The sequence below is a fragment of the Anguilla rostrata genome, chromosome 5 (assembly GCF_018555375.3).
Source record: "Anguilla rostrata isolate EN2019 chromosome 5, ASM1855537v3, whole genome shotgun sequence".
Classification (NCBI taxonomy): domain Eukaryota; kingdom Metazoa; phylum Chordata; class Actinopteri; order Anguilliformes; family Anguillidae; genus Anguilla; species Anguilla rostrata.
This window is the reverse complement of record NC_057937.1, coordinates 15,909,612-15,923,935: the sequence shown is the minus strand read 5'-3', so window position 1 is coordinate 15,923,935 and position 14,324 is coordinate 15,909,612. Positions and strand designations below refer to the sequence as shown.

Here is a 14,324-nt window from a genome sequence, read left to right as displayed (position 1 = left end):
GCCCACACATTAAAGGGGAAAAATGCCCCTGAAGTTCTGTAGTAATAGAATATGGAAGATTAATAGAACGCCAGTAGAAGACTGCCAGAGAACTATAGCCAAGGATTGTAAAAGAGGTCGACAGGAGAAGCTGAAATATTATCAGAAGACTATGGTAGAAGCCAACAGAAGAGCGCTATAGTAGCGATAACGAACTGTTCGCAGACAATGACTATGTGAAAACGACTAACTACGATACATGTTTGTTAAGGATTGTCAAAGTGTTGTGGTAGAGCAGGACAATGACAGAACACCATGTTCTTAATCGATCGTCTTAACCAGTGATCTCAAACTCAATTCTTGGATGGTCACAGTGTCTATAGGTATTAGTGATTCTTTTCAGTAAGCAACCAATTTAGGCATTGGCAGCAAGGTGTGTTGACTCTATCCAGTCTGTTACTTATTAAGTACTTGGAGATCTAAATCAAAAACTAAAAAGCAGCAGACGCTACAGTGGCCCTCCAGAATTTAGATTTTGAGTTATTTTTCTGAATGGCAGAGTTCTCTGTGCCCCCTTGCAGTTCTGGCCCAGGACAGCGGGATCCAGCCTCTCTCCAGCACCGCCACCGTCCTGTGCTCCATGCTCGACGAAAACGACAACGCCCCCGAGTTCATGCAGCCCTCCTTCCTGATCCGGATCCCGGAGAACCTTCCCCCAGGACACCTCCACACGGCCCAGGCTGCCGACCCAGACGCAGGAGCCAACGGGACCGTCCTGTACAGCATACAGGGTGGGTGTGCTCTTGCACTCAAACCCTGGAATCTCTGCATGACTCTGGGACTATTCTGTGTTTATCATCATTTCCAGTTTAACCACTTTGAGCTGCAAATGTTGTCTGCAGGTTCTCTAATATGCAGATTATTATTATTCCTGTCGTATACTGATAGTTATGCATAAATTGATTTTATTTTTGCTTAATATTTGTTTTATTTATTTGTCATTTGTATTTTGATTCTTGGTGGGAAGAGTTAACTTGGGCAAGGGTGTCAGTGATGTGGAGCCTATACTCGCTGGTCTGGGAATGTTGTTAGCCAGGTCTCATGTTAATCAGGTGAATTCAGTTATGTTCACTCTGCATTGTAGGCTGCTCTGGATAAGTGCATTTCCTAAATGGATGTAATATAGCATCACGTAGCATAAATGGAAGCTGCTGCTTGTGTACTGCTAAGACTGATGATGTAATGTATTGGCCATTTTATAGGGGAGGACATTGAGGATTTTTTCACCATAAACGCCACAAGCGGAGCGATCTCCACGCTGAAGAGCCTGGACAGGGAGAAGCGGAGCAACTACACCCTTATCATCAAGGCTGAAGACCAGGGTCCAGCCCCCAGGAGCTCCACGGCCCCGCTGCATGTGCTGGTACTGGACGAGAACGACCACAGCCCCACCTTCAGCCAGAAGAGCTACCAGGCGTCCCTCAGGGAGGGCCTGCCGGCGGGGTCGGAGGTCATTCGTCTGACCGCCAGCGATGGCGACGAGGGCCCCAACGGCGAGGTCACCTTCTCCCTGACGGAGGAGACCCTGGGCGCGTTCGTGGTCGACGGCTCCTCGGGGGTGGTGCGTACAACCAGGCCGCTGGACCACGAGACGCGGTCGCGGTACACCTTCTGGGCCTCGGCCACTGACGGCGGCACCCGGGGTCCGCGCAGCTCGGTCGCCAGCGTGACCGTGAACGTGGAGGACGTCAACGACAACGCGCCGGTCTGCGGCCGCAGTCCCCTCAGCGCCCAGGTCGCTGTGGAGACGGCCCCCAACCAGACCGTTGCCACGGTGAGGGCCCTGGACGGTGACCTGGGCGAGAATGGCACGGTGGTGTTCGCCCTGAGCGAGCCGGACGCGGTCTTTGAGGTGGGCGAGGAGACGGGGGAGGTCCGGCTGAAGACGGCTCTTCCTTCTGGTTTCTTCGGCGTGAGGCTCCTGCGTGTGGTGGTCTCAGATCGGGGGACCCCAGCACTCTCCTCCACCTGCCTGGTGCTCATACACCTACAGGGGGAGGAAGAGGGGCTGAAGTTCACCGAGGATGTCTATGAAGTGGCTATACCTGAGAACAGCCAAACCGGTATGCAACCAAACCATTCTTTCTTCAATGTACTGTATATGTTCTGTACCTTTTTCTTACAGCATAAATGCCACATTACCCACTGTAATGAATACAGCATTGGTATTACTGTAGTTAATCTCTAGCTTAAAGAGTTTAGTTCTCCTGCTTTGTACATTACATTGAAGGGATAGCTCATTTTCTGTTTTTTTTGTATTATTTCTGTTTTAGTGTATGTTTTCTGTTGTGTATGTTTTTCGTGTGTGATGAAGGATATTTGAGATATTTACAGTATTTACAGAAGTTTCTGATAATATGCCAGTTTTGCAATGGTTGGCATTGGGGCATTTTGGGGTTTGTGGTCGAATAGAAGAAAGTGCACTTCAAAGCGGCGCGTAAAGTAACAATATGCCTACAGAGGTTCCCTTCTCTCTGAACGGTGCTCTGAATTTCCCTTCCGCTCTTCCGCCAGGTTCCTGGGTAGCGAACGTTGTCGCCGCGGACCAAAAACCGGACGGGCGCAGTGTCGAGTACAGCATTTTCAGCGGAAACGAAGACGGCGCGTTCGCCATCGACGCGCATGACGGTGAGTCCCGAGTCCGCCGTTGCTCTGCGGGAAACCGCTTCAGAACCACACTGAACGCAGGCCGCCTACGTGGCACTCCTTCGTGAGCCGCTGTCACACTGTCACGCTCCAGGTCATAAATGTGCGCGCAACGAGAATTTCGACCAGTTCGTCCAATCAGACTAATGACTTCCTTTCATTTTCCTCAGATCCTATTCCCAAAAACAATTGAATCCTTCGCTTGTCGTTTGAGTAGCCAGCCACTCTGGTCCCCGTAAGGCCATTCTATTCTCTTGACATTTTGAGACATTTTTCTTGACCCGTTTTTGGAAGGGGGTCGTTTACAGAGAGCGTGTGGAGCCTTATATCGTGGGTCAGAGGCTACATCGAGACCTTCTAGCCTGTCCATCATTAACAGACGTCTGGAACGATACAGCTTTGCCCTGCGTTCCACACGGGTCTTCTGTGCTGTTGAAAACGAAGCATATTGCATCGTTCCGAACAACAAGATTTAGCAAAGCTTATATATAAGCTCAACAATTTGAAATGCTTTCATATTTATCTGGCTTTGGTTAAATTATTTTTGACAAGATGATTCCTTTCATGTGTGTCTGTTGTGGATCTTCTGCCATGGGATTGCGCGAAGAACACAAACATCTGTCCGCAATCCACAAACCCACAGGCCAGAGAGGAGCCGGGCCTTCTTCCAAAAAACTTTTTAAGCATTTCTGAAGAACGCCAACCTCATTTCACCTTGTTCACTTTTTTTTCCATTATGCTAACAGCAGAGTGGACTAAAAATGTGTTGTCTCACTGATTTTCGTCATCAGAGCATGACTGAGAGGTCACAGGTGGTCTTTGGCATACGTAGCCCGCGCTCACTTAGCGTAATTGCTGACACGCTGCCGCAATTATTGTTGCACATTTGACAAACGTGGACTAAACGAAACTAAATGAACCACTGTCGTCTCCCATATTAAGTAGAGATAAAATCAGATTTGTTCATTTTTATGGACAATCATTGGCATCTGTAAAAAAAAATGGATATGAAAATTATAATTAGTTTTACTTTCATCTCAGTTTTGTCCCAAAAAAAAGCAGTTTTTAAAAATTCGAATGAAAATAGTTCAGGCTATGATAATCACTAAATCCATGAGGTTTAGAGGAGTTGATGGATGAAGTTCAGCGCACATGTCTCTGAGAGCAGCTTCCCTGCTCTTCCGGATATTCTTACCCTATAGTCTGGGAGCCCAGATGTTCCGATGTCCAGACACTCTCATCTTACCGATAGGCACAGTGGGGAGATGCGGGGTTAGACATCGCTCAGGTTCTCAGAGGGCAGTTTGTGAATGCGAGCCGTGTTTGACACATGCCTCCTCTTGCCATTCTCTCACTTCCCCATGAGTTGATGTGCATCGGTTTACATGCAAAAAAAGATGGCGGATTTATTGCTTTCAGCCACATCGTCTTTTCCAGGGTTCTAGTGGTGATGTATAATCCTGGATCGCGAGCCTATTCTTACCCTTCAGACTGTATGGATTACAGTGATGAAGGCAGGCTGTAATTGCCATCTCATGTTTTGCCCTTCCAGAGTCTCTGCTCCCCATTCCGATGCCTGTTTTTGGTTTGCGTTATATGCTCCCACCTTTATGTGTCTCGCAGCCTGAGGCCTTGGATATGTTAGCATTTAAATCACATTTGTTTCCTTGCAGTCATCAGAATGTTTTCCATATATAATTTTGTCTGTTTGGATGTTTGTAGAAATTAAGTAACTGTAGTGAATTGATGTCTTGCACTCAGCGCATCTTCCACATCTGTTCATTCGTTTTAAGAAGCCAGGTCCATATTGAGCAAGTGAACCACAAAAAAGAATTGTGTGAGAGTACAGTATCTACATGTATATAATTTGTGAGTGACTAATTACCAAGGGTTAGTTCCCCTCTTTTGGTTGTGTTCCTTAGCTGCTGGCTTTCAGTGACCCATCTATTGAAGTCCAAGAATATGCAAATGTGTCTACCTACCATTGCGTCGCAAACTACATTGATAGCTCTTCGTGTTACAAAATGGGATTGTACGCGATAGTGAGAATTTATACATGGTTTGGCGCCTTCACAGGTGACATTTTGGTGAAGGACCAGAGCCGCCTGGACTTTGAGGAGAGGACGAGAGTCCACCTGGTGGTTCTGGCGGACGACGGGCGGCAGACGGCCCACTGCCGGGTCGCCATCGCCCTGCTGGACGTCAACGACAACCCGCCCACGTTCGAGCAGCGCTACTACAAAAGTGCCGTGTGGGAGGGACAGATACCCAACACCTACGTGATGCAGGTAACACCAGGCCGTCTGTAGGAGGGGCCTACCCATATGCTTCGCCCTCAAAATGGGATCAAGCATTTTGCGGAATAACCTGCCCCCCCACCCCCACCCCCGCTCCAGGTGTTTGCGTTGGACGCCGACAGCGGTCTGCATGGACAGGTGGAGTACTCCATCCTGTCTGGGAACCAAAATAACGCCTTCATCATCGACTCCACGCGGGGCATCCTGGCCACCAACGCCGTCCTTGATCGAGAGGTTGTGCCTTCTTACAAGTAGGTTTCCCCCAACACCACCAGAGTGGGCCTCCTCCTTCAGAACTCAAAGCTTTTACTCCTTTAGGTCAGGGCTTCTGCACAGTAATGTTCAGTTAATCTGTCAGAGCTGATTAACCACTGACCGTTTTACTGTGCAAAATGTGTTTTATTTTGATGTTGTTGGATCTCAGCCTGTTTACATGTCAGTCTGATTCATTACATCATAACTGTTAGTGTATTGGTATTGGATAGGAACCCCTCTGCTGACTGATGTGTTTGTAATTGGATAAGAATCGTTGTATTGACTGTACAGTGCAGCTCAGTTAGAATTATTTTCTTATGCCCAGCAATTAATTGCCCCTCGGGGATAAATGAAGTTTATTGAATTTAATTGAATTGAATTTTCACTGTGTGTTTTTTCCTTTGTCACAGGCTGGTCCTGCAGGCCGTGGACAGAGGCAGCCCCCCCCTCACGGGCACCGCCACCACCAGGATCCAGGTGGTGGACGTCAATGACAACAGCCCGTCTATACCCCCCATGGAGCCGGTAGCCATAGCAGAGAGTAAGATGCTTCAGCAAATGTGCTGAGGCCCATGTAGAGAAATGCATACATTCTACTGAGGCCCTTCTTGCTATCGTATCTGATAAAATTAATTTCCGTATAGGCCATGCATGTGGTCAGCTGCTTGCCTTTATATGTGTTACATGTCCAGTTTTAGGGTTTAGACCAAATTTACATGTCTCCTAGTTGCTGCATTCATTATTCCATCCGACCTGGCTGCCAGCAATAACAGATTATCTCCCAGTGATCTCGGGATTATTATGGGATGTGTTTGTCAGTAGAGTGTTGGTGACAGGAGATAACGTGTGCTGAAGCATTTACATTCCGTTCCTATATCGGTGGAATCCTAACCAAACTACTCAGCTCTGCCTGTTGCATTAAAAGACAAGTGTAAACAGTGCCTTTATGTGTTTGTATGAACCTGGTCAGGGTTCATGTATGTCTTCTTGTTCTTATTATGTTCAAATACTTTACCCTTTAACCCTGTTCCTGGGTAGCTGCAGGGTCTCCTGTTTTTTGTTTTAACATTTAATACAACAACCTCTTAGACCAAAGAAACCAGGTGAGGTGAGTTAACTGTGTAATCAACTTCATCGATCAATTAAATGTCGAGTAAAAACACAAACCAGTAGACCTTGTGTCTCTCCAACCTGGGTTGGCTACCCCTGCTTTAGAAGATGCACTTTTGTGACATCCTTCTGTCTCATCCGGTTTGTAGATCTGCCTGCAGGTTACATTGTGACCCAAGTGGCGGCCAACGACGTGGACTTGAGCTCTGTACTGACATACAGCTTCGCAGAGCAGGGAAGTGGGGGCGGGCGGTTCGCCATTGACCCGTTCACAGGGGTCATCACGCTTACCCAAAGTCTGGACCGCGAGGCGAGCTCCAACTACACCCTGAGGGTTCAGGCCTCGGACTCTCTCCACCAGACCGAAGTGGAGGTTACCGTCAAAGTCCTGGACGTCAACGACAATCCGCCTCTCTTTTCCAAGGAAGCCTACCAGGTTGAGATTTTTTGTATCACAAGAGTGAAATGGGGAAATGTCTCTGTACAAACGCCGCAGCCAGCGGGACTGCCATGGCCCCCTAGTGGCCTTCTATTGGCGTAGCTGTTATTCCACCTGTGTTTTGCAGAGTTAGCAGCTGGCTGCAGCATTTACATTTTCTTACAGTAGTCAGCTAGTGGTTTTGTTGCAGTCAAGGTGAGGTTCAGCTGTTGAAAGGAGGTGAAATGATTGCCGAATAGTCCTGTCATTAGCAGACCGCTGTTGTCCTAATTTGTAAAATGCTGGCAGGCTAACAGTTATAGCCGACAGCGAAATTGAAATCTTGCTTTCATCCCGGTGAGGTTGATGGAGCATTGCTAATGCATCTGCTTTCTCACTGTATCTCCCCTGCAGGTTGTGTTGTCAGAGCTGTCTTCTGTGGACACTTTTGTGCTAGCGCTGTCTGCCACTGACAGAGACTCTGGACTCAATGGCAGAGTTTCCTACAGGCTCCTCACGTCTCCTCTGAAGGGATTCTACATACATGCAGAGAATGGTGATGTGCATTACAGTTCTGTCTGTCTCTCTGTCTGGTTTATCTGTATGTATGTGTGTGTGTGTGTGTGTGTCAAGCTGTTGTCACACTTCAAAATAATAATGACAAAATACTGGCTCTTTACTAAATAGCAATTTTTAAATAAACTGCTGTGAAATATATCACATTTTTAAAGAATCCCGAGTTACAATATGCAGTGCACTCCATTTCTTTAAGGATGCACTCATACAGTATACCTGTCATTTCACTGTGATGACCTTATAAGTCCAGATGAGCAAATCGTTAAAAAAACAGTATTTTTAGTTCCCCTCACACACTAAATTTCTCTCCTTGATTATTATGTTATTTTTTGACGCATGAATGACCCCCTTTTATTGTGCTGACTGCAGCATTATTATTCAATTAGTCTAGAAATTTTGCTGAGTGTACTGTTCATTGGAAAGTTCATTGCTTCCAGTTCTGCTGTGTAAATCAACTGAGTGGAGCGATAATGACAGAGACGCACTGTAGTGCGACCACAGAATGTGACACTCCGCTCCTGAAGTGTCTTGTGGTCTTTGATTTGTAAACTCTGTAAACTCCCAGCTCTCAGAATCACATATAGCAGAAGATGGATTGCACCAGGCAGGCCCTTGCTTCATGGAACCCTGTCAGCAGATTTCTAATTGAAGCATTATTTACATTTTCTTCCTCTCATGTTTGGAAGGCAAACCCTAATTGCTTAAATGAAATGTTTATTTAGGAGTTTTTTTGCCCCAAGAGTGAGGAATTGAAAGTGAAGTTTGCATCAAAAGAAGATTACAAGAATCTAGCCTGGACAGCAGAGGATTTTGCATTTACAAGAATCTTGTCTTATTTTGACATAAATAGACCCTGCAGTCTAATACAGCATCATTTTTTCCTATCACATGATTGTACCACACATTTGGAAGTTGTACTTCCAAGCTAAATGCAACATAACAGGAAATGCAAGACACTAAACAAAGGAAACTGGAAAATGATCATAAATCAAACTCGGAATTTTATTGTTGAATTGCTAATGAAAGACACTTGGCTTGCTTTCATCGCATACTGTATATCATGCAGACACATTCACTTTAGCCATGTGCTCGCAGGTATAAACACCATATCAGAATCTGCGGTATCACAGCTTGCTTTTAGGAATTCATATTAATAAATCTTGATCCAGCAAATGTGGTAAAGAGATTTAGCGGAGGACCTATCAGCAACAGCTGTTGATTTGCCGCATTTTTCAATAGCAGCGGCCATTCACCAGATATTTTGCATTTTCTAAGCCACCTCTCCCATTCTGTCCTAGTGGATTGCTATAGTACCCATTTGCCAAATGAACGAGGGTTGGCATTGACCAAAAAGTGGTGTGTGAGGTCAAAAGAATGTATGTCCAATCTTTTATCTGAAGTTAAAATTGTGGAGTGTTATTGCCAATCCAGGCTACACTCATTCAGAATGTGTTTTAAAGGCATACTATGCAGGATTGTTAGTCTTGCTGTGGTCCTGTGTTTACAAACAATTTCACATTTCAAATTTCCATATCTCTATTTTTTTATAGCTGTCACCATCAAGGAAAAACAGTTCCAAGGTTGACTCATTTTTTAACAAGCCTTGTCAGTTTGTCATTTTGCTTTTCTGTGCTCATGCTTCTTCACCTCCACCATTGCAGTTGCTGGATAGCTACAAACCTGTGTCCACCAAAAAGTCCCTGCTCATCCTCACTCCACCCCCACTCCATTCACACAAACCCTAATCCATTTTTGAAGGTCACCATAAGGAGAGCAGTTCCAAGGTTGACGACTCGTGAACAGTGTCAGCTTGTCATTGCTTCTGTAGCATGCTTTTACTATATTGTTCTGAAGCTACAAACCTGATACAGTATGCCTTTAAACCTTTGTTCTATACCTTGTTTGACCTGCAGGGTCCCTGTTCACCAACAAGCCACTGACACACCTGACCAACGGGAATGCGATTCAGCTCATGGTGGAGGCCCGAGATGGCGGTGACCCCCCGCTCAGCACTGTGACGTCTGTGGACGTTTCTGTGCAGGACACCAATGACCACGCCCCTCGCTTCCAGCGGGCCTCCTACCAGGTGACTGTCTCCGAGGACACACCCGTGGGGAGCACCCTACTGCTCCTGCAGGCTGATGACCAGGACTGGGCCCCTGACAGCTCTCGCGTGGACTACGCCATCACTGGGGGCAACCAGGAGAGGCGGTTCTGCTTGGAGGTGGGTGTGGTCCAGACCGAGACGCGGCAGATGACCGTGGCCAGGCTGGTCCTGTGCAGCACACTGGACCGCGAGACAGCTGAGAGCCATGCACTGACCGTTACCGCCACCGACAGGGGAAGCCCACCACTGAACGGTTCTGCCGCGGTCACCGTGACCGTGCTGGATGTCAATGACAACGCGCCCGAATTTGGAAGTTCCGAGTACCACACACAGGTAAACGAGTGCAGCCCGCCCGGAACCAGCCTGGTGCGGCTGTCTGCACATGACCCTGATGAGGGTCCAAACGCGCAAGTCAGGTATGACATCATCTCCGGAAACAGCAGGGGCCTCTTCAGACTGGATCCCCTGACGGGGATCGTAGAGGTTAACCAGAGCCTGGACTATGAGGAGGATGTCAGATTCACGCTGACCGTCAGGGCCTCTGATGGAAATGGAGATGGGTCAGGGGGCGGGAATGTGGCCTTCGCAGTGCTCTACATATCCGTGCTGGATGAGAATGACAACTCACCCTACTTCCCCTTCCCCGTAGTCAACTGTTCGGTGTTGGAGAATCAGCCTACCTTCTCCCTAGTCTGTACAGTCCATGCCATTGACCGTGACGCCGGACCCTACGGCCGGCTGACCTACTCCATCCTCGGCCCCTGCTTCTTGGACTATGGCAGTGGGAGCCCAGACAGGAAGGACGCCTTTGCCATCGACCCGCTGACTGGAGACATCCACACCCGCCAGACTTTCGACTACGAGCAGGAGCACGAGTACTGCTTCCTGGTGGAGGCTCGCGACAAAGGTGACCAGACGGCAACCGCGAGGGTCCAGATACTCATCGAGGGGGTGGACGAGTTCAGTCCTGTCTTCACCCGACAGCAGTACCTCTTCCACCTGCCAGAATTTGCCAAGGCCGGGCAGAGCATCGGCCAGGTATCAGCCACCGACCATGACACAGGACAGGACGGCCTTCTAGAGTACACTCTGGCCAGGTCCTACCCCTTTTTCTCCATCAACAGAACCAGCGGCATCGTCTACTTGTCCGCCCCCGTGTACAGGAGACAGGGAAGTGTTGCAGGAGAGGAGCTGGTGGATTTTTTAGTGATAGCGAGCAGCCCCAAGATGGACTCCAGGTCGGCTTCATGCCTGGTCATCGTCAACATTTCCAGCTCTGCCGAGGTTCCGCTAGCAATGTCCCTCCATGCACAGACCATCAGCCTCAGTGCATCTCTGGTCGTCCTCCTCCTCCTCCTCATTGCCTTCATTGTCCTTGTCCTGAGGTTCAAGCGAAGAGAGACCACCACGAAACAAGGCCCTCCTCCCGAGACCTCCAGCCTGACCCACAGACAGGATGCCTTTGATAAGGAGGTCATCAACCACGACGCAATCAATGGCATCAGCCTCCAGGACCTGAGTGGTCTGGTGGACATTCGGGTGAAAAGGGAGCTGGTCAACCCCTACCGTCACTCGGACTCGAGTGGGCGGGGCTCGGCTGAGGGGGAGACGGCCGAAGATGAGGAGATCCAAATGATCAACGAGCACCTGTTGCAAAAGAGTGCTGGCTACACACCCAGCTTGGGTCCGTCCCGGGTCCCTGATTTCAGAGTGCCCCGGGATTCAGTCCCAGCATCCTGCGTGGCAGAGGAGGAGGACGTGACTGAGCCAGTTTCTATGGTTGCTGTGGGGACGGAGAGTTCAGAGAGCCTTCACAATTTCCTGGAAGAAGGCGGGGGCGAGGAGATGTTATCACGGCCACTGGATCTGAGAGACAGAGACAGGGCCAGGGTGGTTGGGTATGCCTCTGAGGGTGAAGCCCAAGTAGGCGTTGCTGTGGGCGGATCTCTGACCTCACTGGTGTGTACAGAGGATGAGCTACAGGGCAACTACAGGTGGGACTACCTCCTCGGCTGGGAGCCCCGCTTCCAGCCTTTAGCTTCTGTCTTCTCAGACATTGGCCTGCTGTCTGATGAGGAGGTGGAGGAGGAGCAGGGCAGAGGTGGGGCCGTAGAGATACGTAGGCAACTCCGACCCCCACCCCTCATCACATCCATGGCCCGACCGGGCATCCGGTCCGTGCCCCCAAGGATGCCCCCTTCACGGGTGGCACCGACAATGACCCGCATGCCATCCTTTCCCAAATACTCTTACTCCCCCCTAGCCAGGAACACAGGCCTCACCCCCTCCACCATGACCCCCAGCTTCTCCCCCGCCCTGTCCCTGCTCAACATGAGAACACCCAGTGCTTCACCTGTGGTGTCAGAGACTGGACTTAGTACCACTCCCACCAGGCCTTGTCCACACCCCTCCTGTATCAGAGATGGGGAAATACAGGTATAGGCTGTTTATACTCCAAACACTTTTAGTCTTAGCAACAGTTATGTCAGAGCAATGCATTTATTTAATATCTTAACAAATATTTTCTTGGCAATAAATAATGATACAAAGGACCATTGTTTCCTCTTGTATGTCTATCCTAATATATGATATTCTCACATATCATATATTTAATTTGATTAATTTAATGACTGCCCTATGAACATGAATCAGAATTTTAATTTACTGTGGCCATTTTATGTTATTTTGCATAAGGGTGCTTCCACGAGAAAGTGGAACTTGAAATTCTCATGATGCCTTGTGTCAACATCATGTCGATGATGACCTTTATTATAAAGACATCCAGGGCGCACTTAAACTTGAAATAAAACTTTATTCAGACCTGAGTCTGGCTTTGTGTACATAATGTGATCTCCCATTCAGCCAACTATTTAAAAAGAATCCAATATTTTGAACGAAGCCACATTAATATTCAGCTTCAAACATCACTGAGTCAACATAAATTTGAGTTATTTTTAAGTGGTCAAAGAAAGAAACTGGAAGTATTTATCATTGGCATATTTGAGTAATTGTTTGCTTTTCATTTCACATATTTCAGGATCATTCTGTAAGGAAATTTGTAATGAAAAAAACAACCCTCACTGTGCTCCACTAGCTTTTTGTTATTGCAGATTAAAATAGGACCCTTTTTGGTTGTGAAACCCAGTTGTTTTTAGTCTCCACAGCTGCATGTACTTAAAAAACAGAGGAGCAGAGAAAATTATTTCTACAACCCCAAATACCAGATATGGACATATTTAAAAATGTATGTATCAGTTGTCGACCAAAAGTATTGAATATTATGTTATTAGTCAAATTCCACTGAAAAGGAAGATTGGAATTATTTACTGTGTGGAAGTCATTTTATACAGTGCCCTCCAGAATTTTGGCACCCATGATAAATAAAAAAGGCTGGCCATCTCAGTCACAAGATTTAAATCTTATTGAAAATGTGTACTTTGAATTGAAAGAGGCCGTCTACAAATGTATACCCAAGGATCTGAAGGACCTTGAAAGATTTTATGGAAGATTGGTCAAGGATCCCCTCCAAAATGTGTTATCATTGCCAAGGGAAGGTACGCAAATAATGGCGACACCTACTTTTTAGGGAAATAAAAGTTTTAGCAGAATGAACAGATAAATAAAAATGTCATTTTTAAAGACATCTTAAGTGTTAAATTCAGAACATAATTAATTTCACCATTCAAACATTTCAAAAAATTCAAAAATGTATTCTTTGTTTACCTCCCTGTTGTACCTGGATGTACTACATGGAAATACTCTCATGCTCATACAATGACCACTTCGTTTTTTCTGCTGTTAAAGCTGGTATATGAAGTGTCTATTGATGAAGTTATGTTTGTGTTCAGTGCATAAAAGTGAATTCCATCTGTTAATGCAGTTCATATGGTACTACCGTTTGTGTATGATTCTAGTTGAGACTTAGCAAAGTCGATTGTAATACATGCATTTTAGTCCTGTTTCTGTTTTGTCAACTCTATTACACCTTAGATGGCATGTGTATATTTGTATAAATGATTTAACACTGTCCTATCCAGTTTGCAAAAACCAACATTACGGCAGGTGTTTGAATGAATGCAATTTTGATTATTTTGTTAAAAAAAAAGAAAAAATTAAATAAATAATTGTATATAGGTATTTTTAAATTCCATTTTAAACTGTGCAGTATGAAAATATCTCATAAGAAGTTAGATGTATTTACATAAATATTTTATATGGTGCTTGTAGTATTTATACAACAAGCATGCAATTCATTTGTTTCAAATTGGTATCTATTAAAAAGAAAATCTCAAATATTTGTTTGATGAAACCGTTTTCACTGATTGAGATGCTAACATTCTTAACAAATGTGTCAATAAACACTTTGCTGAAGTATTTGTATTTATCATTCGTGGTATTATTATTTGATTTGATGCTGCGTTCTCTTATGTTTTGGCAAATTACTAGATTGAAAACAGAGTAAATAGAAGACAAGTTTTGCCATGGAAAAATTGATTGGACCTAGTTACATAGTTACAAAAACTCTTCTTTTTCATTAGGGCATATGGTCTTTGCATAAACAAGAAAGGAAGTACTGTAACCGAAAAGTTTATCCTGAAATCACATCATTTCAAAATTCATGCTTTTATCAAGCATTTGCAAAAAGAAAAAAAAAGTTCTCCCACATGGGCCACCCCGGCTGTTTCCTGTAAATCAACATTTGAAATGGATGCATGACGTAGAACAATTACTTGACTCATTTTAATGTGATCCAGATAGAGAAACAGAGCCACTCACTGCAGTCAAGTACCAGTACTGACTGTCTGGAGAACAGGGAGAATATTCTTTCTTACTGAACTGCTTTTAAGTTTTTGACTGGTACATCCAGCGTTACCTT

General features: G+C 46.1%; 1 protein-coding gene across 1 annotated transcript in view; it reads left to right on the top strand.

Annotated features, from left to right (window-relative positions):
- The window catches only part of dchs2 (dachsous cadherin-related 2), a 29,720-nt gene extending 17,447 nt beyond the window's left edge, over window positions 1-12,273 (top strand). The window contains exons 12-20 of the mRNA XM_064335341.1: window positions 561-770; window positions 1,242-2,102; window positions 2,554-2,667; window positions 4,762-4,973; window positions 5,082-5,233; window positions 5,648-5,778; window positions 6,497-6,783; window positions 7,180-7,321; window positions 9,255-12,273. Coding sequence (XP_064191411.1) covers window positions 561-770; window positions 1,242-2,102; window positions 2,554-2,667; window positions 4,762-4,973; window positions 5,082-5,233; window positions 5,648-5,778; window positions 6,497-6,783; window positions 7,180-7,321; window positions 9,255-11,890 — 4,745 coding nt within the window. The 3' untranslated portion in view covers window positions 11,891-12,273. The remainder of the gene's footprint in view (window positions 1-560; window positions 771-1,241; window positions 2,103-2,553; window positions 2,668-4,761; window positions 4,974-5,081; window positions 5,234-5,647; window positions 5,779-6,496; window positions 6,784-7,179; window positions 7,322-9,254) is intronic.
- Window positions 12,274-14,324: the final 2,051 nt, after the last annotated feature.